The sequence below is a fragment of the Erpetoichthys calabaricus genome, chromosome 9, assembly GCF_900747795.2.
Source record: "Erpetoichthys calabaricus chromosome 9, fErpCal1.3, whole genome shotgun sequence".
Taxonomy (NCBI): domain Eukaryota; kingdom Metazoa; phylum Chordata; class Cladistia; order Polypteriformes; family Polypteridae; genus Erpetoichthys; species Erpetoichthys calabaricus.
The window spans coordinates 181,626,520-181,643,673 of record NC_041402.2 but is presented as its reverse complement, the minus strand read 5'-3'; the positions used below and the strand labels follow the sequence as shown (position 1 = coordinate 181,643,673).

The 17,154-nt window shown below is 41.9% G+C and overlaps 1 protein-coding gene across 1 annotated transcript in view; it reads right to left on the bottom strand.

The window, feature by feature from the left end:
* The window catches only part of gpr107 (G protein-coupled receptor 107), a 194,725-nt gene that overhangs the window by 49,409 nt on the left and 128,162 nt on the right, over positions 1 to 17,154 (bottom strand). The window contains exons 15-16 of the mRNA XM_028808533.2: positions 13,974 to 14,023; positions 2,142 to 2,225 (exon numbers count right to left, since the gene is read on the bottom strand). Of these exons, the coding sequence (XP_028664366.1) occupies positions 2,142 to 2,225; positions 13,974 to 14,023 (134 nt within the window). The remainder of the gene's footprint in view (positions 1 to 2,141; positions 2,226 to 13,973; positions 14,024 to 17,154) is intronic.

Genomic DNA, 17,154 nt, shown 5'->3' with positions numbered 1-17,154 from the left:
GCCTCAGGGATGGCAGGCTGCCCTTCTAATTACTAAAGAGCTTCTACACATCCGCCATTGAAAGTATCCTGACAGGAAGTCTTACTGCTTGGTTTGGGGACAGCAGGCAGCAGGACCACAAGGCTCTATGGGTGGGGGGCAGTCCGCTGAATGCATCACTAGGGGGCGCACTGCCAAATGTAGAGGACACTAAATGATGTCAGACCAGAGCAAAGAAAACCATCAGTGATGTCAGACATCCCTACGATGGCCTCTTCTGTGTGCTGTGGTCAGAAAACGGCACCAGTGTCTGAAGACCACCTCAGAGAGGCAGAGAAGGAGCTTCTGTCCACCGTCCACACGCATATCGAATAAGGAAAGTGTCTAGAAATACATGACACTCTCTTGTCAACTGTCTTACACTAAGGTATTAGGCACAGTCAATGGAGTTGACCAGCTAAGCATTTAGAGAGAGAGAGAGAGATAGAACTTTATTTGTTTAGAGGCAGATTCTCACCCCACAAGGAGGGACAAATAAATAAAATTGATTAATAAATATGTATACACACATACTATGATACGAACACACACCACAATGACTAAAAAGGAAGACAATTTTAAATGAAAGAAAACTTCTGCCTTGGCAGTCACAGCGAGGCACTGTGTTTCAGTATTGCTGTTGGTATAAAGGACCCCCCAGTCTCGTTTCTTGACACACTTCTGCTGAAAAATTTGTTGGCTGAAAGTCCTCAGTGTTGGTATGTCATGGACAGGATGTGCAGCATTGTTCATAATGGCGCTCAGTTTTGTTTTAATTCTCTCCCTTGTCTCTACCTGAAGGGGGTCCAGAGGGCATCCCATAACTGAGCCTGCCCTTTTAACTAGCTTGTTGATTCGGTGGGCCTCTCTTGAAGTGATGTTACCAGCACAGAAACATCACAGAGCTGCAGACGATGTGAAGGATGTCAGTACCCACTTTAAAGGAACTCACTCTCCAAAGGGTCTGCTGTGCCCATTCTTATATACAGTAGTTCCTCTGTGATCTGAGACCCCCGTGTACTTGTAGCAGTGCACCACCTCCACATCCACTCCCTGAATAGTGATTGGTCACAGACCCTGTTTGTTGTGACCAAAGTCTATTAACCAGCTCCTTGGTTTTGCTGATGTTAAGATGATGATAAGGTATTAAGATACATATTGTACTGTATATATAATTTAAATGTGACAGATAAAATGTGATTTGATTTCATCAGAGCTGGAAGGAGACAGGGCCTATATAAACCAAACAACAAAAAAAAAAAACAACCCACGGAGGGCGAGCCCATAAATAGAACAGGAACCGCCACTCTCACTTCATAATTGCTGATCAAATGAACTGACACACACATCTGAATTATAACAAGAAATGTAAACCTAGCCCTCTCTGGCCAATGTGAAATCACGAGAAGGCTGTAATCCAAAATGAAAATGATGTCAACGTCGTGTGATTGCTGACCCTCACACGATCTCCCATGAACCTGTGGTGCAGAAGCCAATTAAACAGCAGTCAGCGAGTACTTGATAATGAAAATGGTGTTGAATTTAAGACATTGACATAAGTAATAAAAAAGTCAAAACTGCTGGTCTCCAACACCCCCTGGGTTTCACTGTGTAAAATGTCAGAGTGCCTCCTCTGCAATCCCGAGACAGCGGCTGACAGCTCAGTGATTACTCAGGTTTATGAAACTTAAATGACATTCACATACTGCCGTGACCCCCTCAAATGAAAACGGAGGCCCAGCAACAGCAGCACCAAGGCAGATACAATAAAGACCCCCAGATACTGAAAACCACACCTGTGACGACTCGTCAAGGATGATTCATGACAAGTAAAAGGAGCTCACAGGTTTCCCTTTGCAGGAGATGGCGGCCAATTAGTTTTGGATTCCTGGGTGACTGCTGTTACAGTCTACGAGCAAAACGACGTAAAGCTGAAAGCAGGAGATGTTGGAAGTGACCTGACTGCAATAAAAGGAGGTTTAGTGTGAAATGACAGGGGCAACAGGCTCGAAACACCACAGCAAAACACGTGAGTGGCACTCGTGTATCAAATAAAAGCAAAGCACCAGAAGGGAGGCCACTATAGTGCTGAGAAGGAGGTACGCCATCAGGCTAACACTTACCTGGTAAATCCACTTCCACTGGAATGGCACCGTAATTTTGATGAGGATGGCTATTATGCGTGTGAAATAAATGTAACAGACAATCTGAAAAGAAAAAAAGAAAAAAAAAAAACAATAAGAAAATTCCAGACTTAATCCCTGAGGCTGCAATTTGCTGACTTCCTGCCTTCAAGCAAAAGGAGAGACATTTTCCACTGCTGCCTACCCTCCTGCCATTACCCAGTCCGTAACAAAGGCAGTTAAATGTTTCAGAGGAGCCCGCTGGACTTAAGATCGCCCACAAGAGGCTTTTTTTTCCCCTGCATATTCAGCTCTATGAGGCTGAAACGCTTCATTAAGTTCTGCAGTTTTTCCATTTATATTGTGGTAAGAGGATTACGTATCCTTTTCTGATCAAATGATGTTCTGTATTTTAATCCACTCTTTTTATCAGAGAGATGCCAGAGGCAGGTGACATCCAGATAAGAATTTCCCTGTAGTCATTACGTGTGGCAACTCGACTTCGGATACCAAGAAGACACGTCAGTTGTTAATTCACTCGTGTTAAGGCCTTAAAAGAGGAGCACAGTTCCATGGCCAGGACTGTAAATCTAACACCTTCAAAGGCGCCACATGACAAAATGAGCCCAAATCCTATACACCTTCCAGTTCTGGTTTCCTGACAGTATCGGCACAAACAAAACATAAATATCTTGTCATTTCAAAGTCAGTTCTTCCAAGGGCCTGAAAAACAGCATGCAGTTTGGACCACATTTAAACGTTTAGGCTTTCGGGTTAATCCTGCTGCTCACCTGCACGTTTACTGAAACTTTTGATGTCAAATAATTTGGACAGACGGACATAAGAAACTATAGCAGGCAGACTGGATGGAAGAGAGTAAGCAGGAAACCGATTTACAGAGACCTCCAAATTGAATTATCTGAATGGATAACGACTATGAAAATATTCAGCTTGCACCTAATGGAGATGTGCGATTTAAAAACTCTAATCTCTGCAGTGAGATATTACACTGGCCAACACACATTTTGATGCCTCAAATGTTAGACCCGTTTCTGAGTATATTTGACCTGCTGAGTCCAAAAATGGTCCCAGTTTTCCCCTATCAGCTCTAGTTTTTGAGATAGAGAACATATGAGGTGAGACAGAAAAATAACCGGACTGGGCCAGGAGCTTTCCCAGATAACTGTCTGGAGGTCGGCCGGACGTGAATCATAGAACTATATCCCCTCCAACATGTGCATCCTCTCAGCTAGGTATATCCTGTGAAAAGCCCAGTCAGTCAGTGTTTACACAACAATTTGCTACGTGAGTTGCCGCGATAATTTTGAGTGAAAAAAAATCGAACAGCGAATCAACATCAAATTTCTTGCAAAATTGAACAAAACGGCCACAGAAAATTATCAAATGATAAAAACAGTGTACGGTGGTAACAGTTTGCCTCGCACACAAGTTTTTGAGTGGCACAAACGTTTCAAGAAAGGACAAGAAAATGTGGAAGACGTCTCGGACGGATGAAAACATCAGATTGTTTGAAATGATCGTCGCCTTGGTGTTTGAGCCATCTCAGAGTTGGCTGGAATTGACAGGGACACATTTTGCATGAAGAACTTCACATGACAAAAGTTTGTATAGAAGGTGGCAATGCTTAGAATGCTGTAATTCATCAATTGATATTTTATTTTACCAATCTGGTTATTTTTGTGTCCCACCTCATATGCCATATACCACTCTTTACTCTCACCCATTAAAAATGAGGATATTTTAATGTTGTGTTTAAATTAATATCTTTTAAGTATGAAGGAAACATATTAAATATTAAAAGAAAAGTGTACTACATGAGGGTGGCATGGTGGCGCAGTGGTAGCGTTGCTGCCTCGCGGTTAGGAGACACAGGTTCGCTTCCCGGGTCCTCCCTGCGTGGAGTTTGCATGTTCTCCCCGTGTCTGCGTGGGTATCCTCCGGGTGCTCCGGTTTCCTCCCACGGTCCAAAGACATGCATGTTGGGTGCATTGGTGATCCTAAATTGTCCCTAGTTTGTGCTTGGTGTGTGGGCGTGCCCTGTGGTGGGCTAGCGCCCTGCCCGGGGTTTATTCCTGCCTTGAGCCCTGTGTTGGCTGGGATTGGCTCCAGCAGACCCCTGTGACCCTGTAGTTAGGATATAGCGGGTTGGATAATGACTGACTGACTGTACTACATGAAAATCCACTTATTTCATACCAAAAGCACAGCTTTATGATGCCAACTTTCCAGTCATTCGACACACAAGAAGCTCCTTTTCTAAGTGGGATATGCCAGGACAATCCCGCATAAGATTCCAACAATAGTCTGCCATCATGTGTGCAGCCCATCTTAACCTTGGTATCTGGCTTCCATTGTTTTTATGTCTTGGTGAAATCTCTCATCTTGCTCTTCGCTTAAGTCACCGAGGTCCTCTGGAGAGCGATCCAAGTGACTGTGCAGATAATGGACTTTAACACTCATGTTACAGCCAAACCTGTGAAAATGAAAGAGCAAATCCTCTACTAATTGTGTGCAGTTGTCTGCCTTCTTGTTGCCAAGAAAGTTTTTCACAACAAGAACAAATGAAGACCGGATATATGATTCGATTTCATTCATTGATGCTATGAAATGTTGGGTCATTTATAGAGTTGTCTGATCTGTGGACCAACGGAAATTCCTGCTTTCGTTTATTCCATGGTGAGACCGGGTAACATAAGCGCTACGTACTCAAGGCACGGACCGTCTTCATTCAAAGTCTTTCCAAATTGTTTCATCAGGCCTAGCGTTATATGTAGTGGTGGCAGTAGGATTCTCTCATATTCTACCAAAGGTTCATTGATTACATTTTGTCCTCAAACCACAATATATTCCCTCGAATGTTCATGCTTGGCATAAAAAGCAAGGATACTTTGTGTAACCACTTTGATGACCAAGAAGAAAATGAACCATCTTCAAGTCTACACTAATCACCCGTTGATGTTGTTGGTAATTTATCTTTCCCAAGACTAAAGAGATGGCCTTGTACTCTTTGTTCTTCCTGACGGAGTGACCAATTGGAATAGAACCATATTTGTTGCCGTTATTTAAAAGAGCATATTTCAAACTGAATTTTGAACAGTCGATGAAAAGACGCCACTCACTTGGGTTAAATTCTGAGAGGCCAATTTTCTTAAGAAGGTTTCCGATGTCAATGCAGAATATTAAGTTGTTGTCTTTGGTAACGAAACTAGAGCTGATGTGGTCTCTCCAATGCAATTTTCTGAATTGGTGCCCCAAATAACCCCAGGAACAGGCCTAAACACCAAGACACCAAGTGTTGGACTGTGTTACTAGGGCCCGTCCAGGGTTTGGAACCTCCACACCTAGCCCGTCAACAAGATATCCGCCACATCTCTATATAAATAAAACCCAACATCTGTCTGCTTTCACGAGAGAACTACTTAACGGATTTAGAGCGGGCTTTTTTCCACAATTTCCTTGAACATTCCTCTTGATTTTTTAATAATAATCCTTTACATTTATATAGCGCTTTTCTCACTACTCAAAGTGCTCTCCACAGAGGGAGGACCCAGGATGCGAACCCACAATCTCCTTACTGCAAAGCAGCAGCACTACCACTGCAATACCACATGTGAGGTGATTTTTGACTTGCAGGAGCGATATATTTGTGCTAATCCGAGACAGAGGCTGCAGGCAGAGGGGAGGAGGAAGTGTGACATCAGGAGTGGGGAGCCGGGCAGGGCCCTCCTCACTCAAGTGCCAACCTCCGTTTGAGTCGCTCTGCCTCTCGCCATGTTTTGCCTCTGCTTAGCTAGCGATACCCGTTTGTTTGATTTTTAAAGTTTGCTCTGTTTCACTACTACACGGGTGGAGCTGCAGAGGACAGCTAGCAATCAATATGCAGATTATATGTAAAATCAACAGGGTGCAAAACAATAAAGGCAGGACAGTAAGCCTTAGACCCCTTAAAGCCGTACTGGCCCATGGAAGTCCTCTCTCTTTTTATAAAGTCAGCAACAAGCAGGCATAGCTAAAGATGTAACCTGCAATTTCACTGCGCTCATTCTTTATGGTTAAACGGCTCGTCTTTGCATTAACGTCACTCCATCAAGCTCCCCTGCATGTTGATGAACGCAAATGCTTTACCCCATTAACGCAGGGTGGGTGGAAGTGCTGAAAACTAAAAGCTTAATTTCAGTCAAGCGTGCGAAGCGTTGCAGCGACTGCCGCCGTCTCTTTGACAGCTCACACTCTAGTTGGCGGAGTTATGAATCTTCGGTGCAAGTAGGAGGAAGTCGAGTAGCTTCGGGCAGACGTTAAGCAGTCAGTCCTACACAGTGTCACTGATATATGCAGCAGTGTGCGTGTGGGGTCACAGCGAAGCCCACGCTCGGCAATCAGAGCAGCACGGCACAGAGGAATAATCTGCTGGAGGGTGGGCCCCCGACCGTTTCTGCACTCATACAGCTGTAAATGGATTTAAATAGAAATGCATTGATTGCGCTCTCTGTACACACAAATGCTACCACAATGTCTGATCGGAATTTGTATACTGGCCAGAATCAAGACAGAATATCTATGAAGCCGAGGGGACACAGGGCAAATAACTGGCACCTCTTCTTGTACTACAAGATTGTAAATCAAAATGGTAAAAAAAAAAAAAAAGCATTTTTTAAAAATAAGGTTTACAAGTATAGAAAGCCATGAGACAAGGACACTGCAATGCCCAAGGGTAATTTCAAGCCAGCCTCTGGGTAATGAAATGCATGCTTGATTTATGGTGTACCACCACAACGCCAAACTGCAGTAAACTGCGGATTTGTGAAAGCTGAATGAAGGCAACCAGGAGTGGGGGGGTGCGCGCGGTGGAGAGGGGGGTAGAAGCAGCAAGCAGAGATTAGAACTAAAGGAATCCTTGTGACGTTTAAAAAAAAAAGCTGCTTCAGTGTTGACGTCTTTTACTTAAATGGTCTTGGACTCCCAGGTGGGATGTCTGACGAGAAGGCTCCATGCGTTCTCATTTGCATCTCTAAGGGGCTTCAGTTTCCTCCCACATTGGAAAAAAACGGGCCAGAGGGGTTACAGGCGAGTCTAAAACTAATGTAGTTTAGAGAATGAGTGGAGGAGTGTGAATCAGGAAGATTCATGACAAAGACTGGCATCTGAGCCCAGGTCCAATTCCTGCCTTGTGCACTACTCTGTACTGATGGAGGATGGGATGGCTCATATTTGATTACCTACACCTAGAGAGCACAAAAATAAATTATATATTATAAAAGGAAAACCTGGGACGAGACTTTTCTAAGAGATAATTTCAAGTCCTGCAAGATGACACTTTTGCTATGTGATTTTTTTCAAGTTCCGCAACCGTATTCAACGACGCACATGGTCCAATTACCTCTCATTTGTGTGAATGCTTTTGTCAGACACACTTCCTGTGCTCTCAGGTCTTACAAATTACTACGTTTTTCTCATTTTAAGTTGTTTATGAAAAGTCCTCCGTTTCAACCTTTAAAGAAGCTTTTCAGAATAATATTGTTATACATAGTCTATTCGTTTCATTTGTAATAGTTAATTTCTGGACAATACAGTAATCCCTCGCTATATCGCGCTTCGCCTTTTGCGGCTTCACTCTATCGCGGATTTTATATGTAAGCATATTTAAATATATATCGCGGATTTTTTGCTGGTTCGCGGATTTCTGCGGACAATGGGTCTTTTAATTTCTGGTACATGCTTCCTCAAGTTGGTTTGCCCAGTTGATTTCATACAAGGGACACTATTGGCAGATGGCTGAGAAGCTACCCAACTTACTTTTCTCTCTCTCTCTCTCTCGCTCTGACTTTCTCTGATCCTGACGTAGGGGGATTGAGCAGGGGGGCTGTTCGCACACCTAGACGATACGGACCCTCGTCTAAAAATGCTGAAAGATTATCTTCACGTTGCTACCTTCTGTGCAGCTGCTTCGTGAAGTGACATGTTGCACGGTGCTTCGCATACTTAAAAGCTCGAAGGGCACGTATTGATTTTTGATTGTTTGTTTTTTCTCTGTCTCTCTCTCTCTGCTCCTGACGGAGGGGGTGTGAGCTGCCGCCTTCAACAGCTTTGTGCCGCGGTGCTTCGCATACTTAAAAGCCAAACAGCCCTATTGATTTGTTTGCTTTCCTCTCTCTTTCTGACATTCTCTGCTCCTGATGCGCACTCCTTTGAAGAGGAAGATATGTTTGCATTCTTTTAATTGTGAGATGGAACTGTCCTCTCTGTCTTGTCATGGAGCACAGTTTAAACTTTTGAAAAAGAGACAAATGTTTGTTTGCAGTGTTTGAATAACGTTCCTGTCTCTCTACAACCTCCTGTGTTTCTGCGCAAATCTGTGACCCAGGCATGACAATATACAAATAACCATATAAACATATGGTTTCTTATTTCGCGGGTGGCTCTGGAACGCAACCCCCGCGATGGAGGAGGGATTACTGTAATTCTATACGTTCTAGATGACACGTCAACGACTAAGCGAAGAAGAAAAGGCAGCGCATCAAAAAGAGGCCCAAAAGCGTTGGAGAGAAAAGAATTCAAAAAAGAACAATAATAATCTAAGTGCAAACTTCAGAAAATAAGGAAAGTAATAATGAGCCCGGACCAAGTGGAACTGAAAACATAACGGGGATGGAAATAAAAGACAAAGAGTAGAAGACAAAGTAGAACGTCGTAAAGAGGTTCAAAAACAGGTTAGAGATTACAAAAGTACTAAAATTTGAAACTTTCAAAAAACTGATAGTATAAGATCGCATTACTGCTAACAAATTGAAATTATTACTCAGTGAAATAACTGTAGATATTGTTCAGCTTTAAAAGTTTAAGTCATAGACTTGTAGATCGTCTAATTAGTGTTGCCATCAGGGAAAAGCAGTGTTTCTTCTCAATGAAGAGGCCTCTCCGTGAGAATTAAAAGATTTGTTGTTTGACGTACGTTTTTACTTAAGTGTTACAGTAAAAGTATAAGTTTAAAAAGTATTTGCGTGTTAATTTCAAAGCCAAACAGAATGAAAACATATAACTCAATGAATACCTCTAACGCAACATGAAACATAATTTTCTTTCATTTTATTACGCTTTACTATTTTTTACTATGGTTAATAACTCGCTGTAATGTAAAAAGTCGCTTTATTTATTAGAGAGAAAGAAACAATATTCACTCATGGACAGTTATACGTTGCGTTGTCACGATATCCAAACACGGAATCAAAATTCAATGCGATATTGACGAAAACTTACTTCCAAATATTGTTTTTACTGAAGTGTAACAGTAAAAGTGTAAGTTTAAAAAGTATTTGCATGTTAATTTCAAAGCCAGACAGAAAGAAAACATTTAACTCAATGAACACCTCTTAACGCAACATTAAAAATAAATTTCTTTCAATTTATTACGTTTTACTATTTTGAACTATGATTAATTACTTGCTGTAATGTAAAATAGTTAGGTCTATTATGCATATGTAACAGTTCCAATGAAAATAACAATCGCTTTAAATTGTACATCCGGTTACCCATACCTGGGGGTTGGCGAGCGAAGCGAGCAGGTGGCAGTGCCCCCTAGTATATATGAAGATCAGAAAAAGTTCGTCTAGCAAGTTATGTATTCAAGACAAAAAACAGTCTTCAATTCAAGAACACGACAGGCCAGTTTGTTTCAACTGCCACAGTCCGTAACGAAAAAGAAAGGTTAAATTCAATTGAGCCATCTTCATACCCACCATGTCTTTGAGGTGGTCAGTAACAGTTACCCACAAAACTCCAGAAACAAAAACAGATCACAACATATCACCTCATGCTTACATCACTTACATGTATGGTAGGTAATAAATATGATGCAGACATACAGAATGAGACAACAATGTGACCTTCATCTAAGCACCTGAATCAACATTTTCTGGACATCAAGACTCCACAACTAGTTTTACTCCACTTGTTTTGCAATCTTCATCAAATCTCTTCACTGAAAATCGAGATGGATCAGAGTACCAACTCCGTGTGCCATAGGAAGCTGCACAAGTTTACAGATTGGCTAAGCACTGACAGCATCAGCTGCCAACCAGGACAGCTCAGCTTCGGTGTGTTTTCTGATGGAGACGACACATCTTGACTCTCAAGAGGAGATCTGTCTGTGAGAGTCCGTCCATCCACCCATCTTCCACGAGCTAGCTGGAGTCTCATCTCAGGAGCCATTGGGCACAAGGCGGGCACAGCGCCAGTGTTATGGAGGTAAATTAATATTTTGGAAATTTGTTTCTAAATTGTCATTAAAGAATTAATAGTGACTTAAAGAACAAAGTGGCTTTCTTCAAATACGCCACAGTAATCTCCTTCCCCCAAAGCTGCAGGAAAGCCATTGCCTTTTGTTAAGTGCGGCTTTGAAAGTATAATTTATTGGAGGGGGTTGGGCATGCCTTGAATCATCTGGCATGGGGGGATTCCGTGCAGGACCTGCCCCCCAGAACTGTCTAGCCTTGAGGGCAGGTGTGATAAAGCAGTCTGTGCACCCATTGGTCTGAAGGTATGGCCGTTTATTATTGATCTTGAATGGGGGGTGGGGTGGGGGGGGTGCATTCTGTACAATGACGCCCCCATGATTTGTGATTAGAATGGGAGAGGTGGGTCACCACACCTTTCTCTCTCTCCATCTGGCCACGATGTGAAGACCACCACTCTAAATTACCATTTCTGAATGGTGAAGACGTCCCTTCAGCCATACCAAGACCTGTTTCAATACTCCACTCAAAGGCCATATGGTAGTAAAGACCATGCTGGGCAGAACATAAGACTGAAAGCCACCTATGGGCTGTAATGGTATTTGTTTGTTAACACTAGAATCCCTGAAGCCTATGAAAAAACTCGTAATCCCGGCCCACCTTAATTTCCTTCGCACCTCTCCATCAACGTCTTTTGTTTTGCAGATGTGTTGATCAGCACAAGCAGCCTGCTCTCCCACTCCACCGTCGCAGCTCAAGTCTGTTTATCTGGGTGTGAGGTGCCTGGAGTTGTATTGGGTAAATTATATATCCTCATTTGGAATACATACTTTTCATGTGTGTTCCGTGTCTACAACCATCTGTGTAAGTATAGGATGACAGGAAATTTGAGGAAGGAATTGTTGAACACATAACTAAAACAGAAATGCTTTTCATGTTTTAGTAATAAGGATGTAGACATAAAGTGTATAATGTGTGAAGTCCAAATATCAAATCAACACTTTCACAAAAGGTACAAGTATAACAAAACAGGTGCGCTTTTATTCAAGGACATAAACGAAGAAAAAGAAATTGGGTTAGGGTACAACACAACCACTTGGGTGGTGCAGCGGTAAGAACTGCTGACTTATAATCAAGAGGTCACAGGGTTTGAGCCTTGTCGAGTCCCAAAATAAATGTTTTGAGTTGTGAGCTTCTCTTATTGTTACTATTATAGAATAAAAACATACATTTGATTTGAGTCTGTAACAGCTGCTGTAAATTTATGGTACTTGTAAAGGGTAGCATTTTTTTAATTCAGTTTTATTCTCTCAGTCGCATTCATGCTCCCCCCGATCTGACACTGCTGTTTTCAAATAAAGATGTGCTGTAACAGAGGTTAAGTCAGATGAGGATGAGGGCTCTACATCAGAGAAAGAGAACAGAAGCCCTTCCTGCAAGAAACGTCCACTCACATATAAGAACAACGCAGCTGCACCAGGCGTAACGGCGAAAGATGGCACCGTTTGGATGCAGCAAGAGGTCTGCGGCAGTTTTGGGATACTGGTGGGATAGCAGGCTGCTTGTACCGATCGACGCATTTGCAAAACAAAAGACGCTAATGGAGGGGTGCGGGGGAATTTAAGGTGGCCCGGGATTCCAAGTTTTTCTGTAGGCTTCAGGGATTCTAGTATTAAACTCATTTTTTTCTTTTAATTTGGGCATATTATCTAAAATACAAAAATGAATTAAATGTGTAGCTTCTTCTTCTTCTGCTTGTTCTTCCATTTAATCTAATTTGCCTGAGGTTACAGATAAAGAAGAGAAGAGTGAAGAAAGTGCTCAAGTAAAGGAACTGACCACAAAGGGTAGGTGTATCAGATTTGAGGCCTTTTGGTAAAGTCTACATAATGAAGAGTATATAAGGTGAAACAGGGCCACCATAGGACCCCATCAAAACAAAACACAAACAGGGCACCTGACGATCTCAGTGTGAACACACACACGGGCCAATTTAGCAACACCAAATTACCTAACCAGAAAATGGGACACTTGGAGAATATCCTCAAGAACACTGGTTGGCCATGTAAACTCCACACTGGGGCCACCCAGGCAGCAAACTCCGGTCTCCATGTTGTGAAGCAGCAGCTCTACCTTTACATCAATGTGCCACCCACTCTGAGAAGGTCTTGTGGGAAAATGTTGAGCTAAGTAATTAAATGTGCCCCTCTACATTCTGGAAGTGTTCATCCACTGTTTTGGCATCCAAGCCCTCCACGCCTCATCCCCTCTCAGTCCTCACTCGTGTCCACAGGTTACGATGTGCAGGTACAGCACTCAAGAATTACATAAACTTCAGACAATATGGTTTGGACCCGCATTAAACAAGCAATATTGATGGACCCCCGACCCTCATGTCTAAGCAAAGAATAACCTTTAGTGTCACACGACAGAGAATGTCCTCACTTGCCAGATGACTGTCTGCTGCAGTAGCAAAGCCACACAGGCCATTTGTCTCGTCTGCTAGAAGTGACAATGAATCCAATGGTTATCAGCTGAAAAGACGTACAGTATGCCCACCAAATCTGGATTAAAGCCTCGGCCATTTGTGGTTCAAACTGTTCTCGTTGATACAGTCTGAATAAACACGTTCAGCAGCAGACGCCACGTGCGTCACAATCGGCTAACAGGGACGGGTGTTGAATGTCGTACTTTTATGACACACACTGAGGTTCACTATACGATGTTATTTTACCGAATGATCTGTTATTACTCGTTACCCCCACTTTGTCAAGGTAATCCATTCCTGAAAACCAATTTGTAGGGGAATTTGTAGCACAAACAAATAATTATTTTTTAGTTGGAAAAACATGTTTAAGCTTTCTCTAGCTTCAAAAAATGACTCCCATTTTTGCTCAAATAACAATAAATGACATGAAAAGAGAAAAATTAGATCAATGATAACACTAGTCATTAAAACAAGTCCTAAAAGATAAATCCCCCTTTTTTAAAATACATAATGCCGTTTAATGGAAGCTTCATCAATACAAAGTTTCACAATTCAAAACAAGGGCCTTTGGCTTTTTTTCCAACAGTTTTGATCCTTTTTGGCTTTACAAAGCTCACGATAAGACACGGGAGCAACAAGTGTGACAAGCCGACTGAACCGAGGGGTCTGCCGTGAGAACAGCCGACTCAGGAGGTACACTCTGAATGATGGTGGAGACAACCCAGTTTCACTGCTGGCATTGAGGGTTGATAATTGTTCCAGACTTGGTATTTCCAAAAAAATGAAAAATCCGTTTCATTGTGGTTCATTAAATGCCGAAGGATACTACAGGACTTTCTTCACAGTCAACAAATTTTATAAAGCAGTTGTTCATAATTTGGGGGACCCTTGCCCTTAAACTAAACTGAAAATCCATCCTTTTTATTGATTGTGACTTTTCTAAAGTTTAAATTTAGTCTTTACTAATCTGTTAGAGAGACAGTGACAGACTAAACTATCACAAATAAGAATTACAAATTTAAAAAAAGACATGTTAACAAAAAACAGGAGAATGTGGTGAGGTGTTGGCTGCCGTCTACCTCATCAGTTACTTACCATAACATAGTAATGTCTGAAAAGCTTTAGCTTGGCCAGGATGATTGCAGCTGAAAAAGAAAAAAAAAACAAAAATAATAAAAGATAAAACATATAAAATACTCTGACACAAGTAAATCGACCACTTTAGTTTTACAGGCCATATTTCACAATATATCCGTTCCCAAATAAAAGGCAAAGAAGTTATGCTTTCTATGAATCACCTTCCATGTCTGAGGCCGAGTCCAAACTTTTGCTTCCCCTCTAGTCGAGAACACCTACAGCCAACATGCCAGGGGGCCAAGCTGGCATTGGCAAACCCAGGGGCACATCTACCATCAAGGCATTCTGGGTATGGGCAACAATTATCCCAAATGAAATAATGGAGAATCAGTGAGTCCAAAAGACCAAAGGGTGACGAAGTGATTGAACCTCGCCCAGAAATCAAGAATAAGGAATACCACCCTGCATTAACCGACCCGATGTCCATGTGCTGTACTGTTCAAAGTACGATCAACTCACTGTTTAGGAGATAATTAACCAAGGGACTGTGGGGGTACTAATCTGGCCTTGGGCAAACCACCAGTGACGTGGGGAGAACACGAAAACTACATTAAGGAAGCTCGCACAACTCTTCCTGTGTGTGTCAAGGCAGCAGTAGGAAAATGCCACCCCTTTATATATTAGTAGGAAACACTCGGAGCTCAGTCCTCGAAGAAAGGTGGTTCATTCACAAAATACAACACCCCAAAGCACTCTGCCATGGATGCCACCACCTTTGTCATGGTGATCAGTGGGGCTGTGCCACCACCATCCTTCTCTTGATAGCCATACCACCGTGCGAAGGACCCAAAGTTCACAAATGTGGCAGAGGAAGCCCACCCCTAAAATCCTTTGGTCACGTATGACATTGCATTTGCCATGAAAACAATCAAATCTGTTTGTGCAGTGTGCTCCACGGTCATCAATGCCACACGCCTGTGCCTCTGTTCTTTCCCTGTCAGCAACATCACGTGCCTGCACCAACACTTGCCATGAGAAGGACCCCAAAGCCCGATTACTTGGCCAAGGTTCCCCCAATTCTAGGGTTGTGTTACACGTATCCCGTTATAAGCTCTTGATTCAGACCAACATCAAGGTTCAAGGGCCTGGGTTTTGCAGGTTTTTGTGTGACAAACACACAACCTGTAGCATTTTATATCTGTCTGTCTGTCTGTCTCTTTCTATCTATATATTAATTATATAGTACCATTTCAATCTGTCTCTCTGTCTATCAATTGTATAGTGCCATTCCTATCTGTCTATCTATCAATCATATAGTGCCATTCCTATCTGTCTATCTATCTATCAATCATATAGTGCCATTCCTATCTGTCTATCAATCATATAGTGCCATTCCTATCTGTCTATCTATCTGTCTATCTATCTATCATATAGTGCCATTCCTATCTGTCTATCTATCAATCATATAGTGCCATTCCTATCTATCTATCTATCTATCTATCTATCTATCTATCTATCTATCTATCTATCTATCTATCATACAGTGCCATTCCTATCTATCTATCAATCATATAGTGCCATTCCTATCTATCTATCTATCAATCATATAGTGCCATTCCTATCTGTCTATCTATCAATCAATCATATAGTGCCATTCCTATCTGTCTATCTATCTATCAATCATATAGTGCCATTCCTATCTGTCTGTCTATCTATCTATCAATCATATAGTGCCATTCCTATCTATCTATTTATCTATCTTTCTCTCTCAATAGATTTTCTTTTCAAACACTTTAGAATATTTGTCATGTGTTGCATTTTCTTTGCAGTCCAAGGAAGCTGCACTTGAAGCACTGAGATTACAGCTGGAGGATTAAGAAGCTGCTTGTCGCGGCAAGATCTGGGTGAGATAAAAATAAAAACTGACACAGTGGGAAAGTGCTACAAATGAGAGTTACATGTGAAAAAGGAGTCACTGCAAATGAAAGTGAGCAAACACGCTTACATGTCAATAGGTAAGAATTTGCTTTGTCTGTCTGTCTGTCTGTCTGTCTGCAAACCAAACGAGAAAAGGAAGGAAGAAGCAGATCAAGTACAGGACATTCACAAGAAAGCAACATTCACTTATTCAAACACCCCCAACTTTGGCTGATCCAGGATCAGAAGCTTTGAGACAGCCACAAGTCAGATCTTTTATAAAGAAGGCGACCGAGCAGAACAGCACACAGATGCTGGCAGAGGGGCTGAGCAGAGCCAGTGTGCTGGGGGCTTCTAGAGGGTCAGCACCACTTAAAGCCAATGCAGGAAAGGGAAGAGAACAACTCTGGCCAGACTTCAATGCCACATCATTTCAGTTCAGCTCCATCAGTTGGCTCAGTGTGCCACACAGATTGTCAAATGTAAAGCAGGAGAGATTATCAGGAATCACAGAAATAATCACACACACAAAAAAAAAAAAAGAATGTGAAACAAGACAGATTATCACTGGATGAAAGGGCAAGTCATGCTGCTATATTTGCATTCAAACAGCACAAACTAAATATGGAAGATCAACTCTTCATGCATTAATGATGAATTAAACAGACGTGAAAAATCAGGAATTTTGAGAATCCCAGAAAGGTGGAATATAAACTCTGCTCTCATAAAGTGTGTACCTTTAATATAATTTTAAGTCACATATTAATGAGATCACCAGGACAGCATTTTTTCACTTAAGAAATATAGCAAAAAATATAGCCCTTATAACTTTGCAAGATGCTGAAAAGTGAGTTCACGCTTTTATTTTTACTAAACTAGATTACTGTAACACACTCCTCTCAGGACCACCTAAGAAAAACATCAACGCATTCAGATGCCAGAATCTTAACTAGGAAAAAAAATCCAAGCACATCACACCAGTCTTAGCGTCATTACACTTGTTACCTGTGTCCTTTAGAATTGATTTTAAAATACTGCTAATGGTTTACAAAGCCTTCAATAATCTGCTCCATCCTATATCTCAGAATGCCTCTCACCTTACACTCCAAATTGTAACCTTAGATCTTCAAATGAGGGTCTGCTTACAACTCCAAGAGCTAAACGTAAAAGAAGTGGTGAGGCGGCCTTCTGCTATTATGCACCAAAAATCTGGAATAGCTTACCGATAGAAATTCACCAGGCTAATACAGTTGAGCACTTTAAAAAAAAACTGCTAAAAACT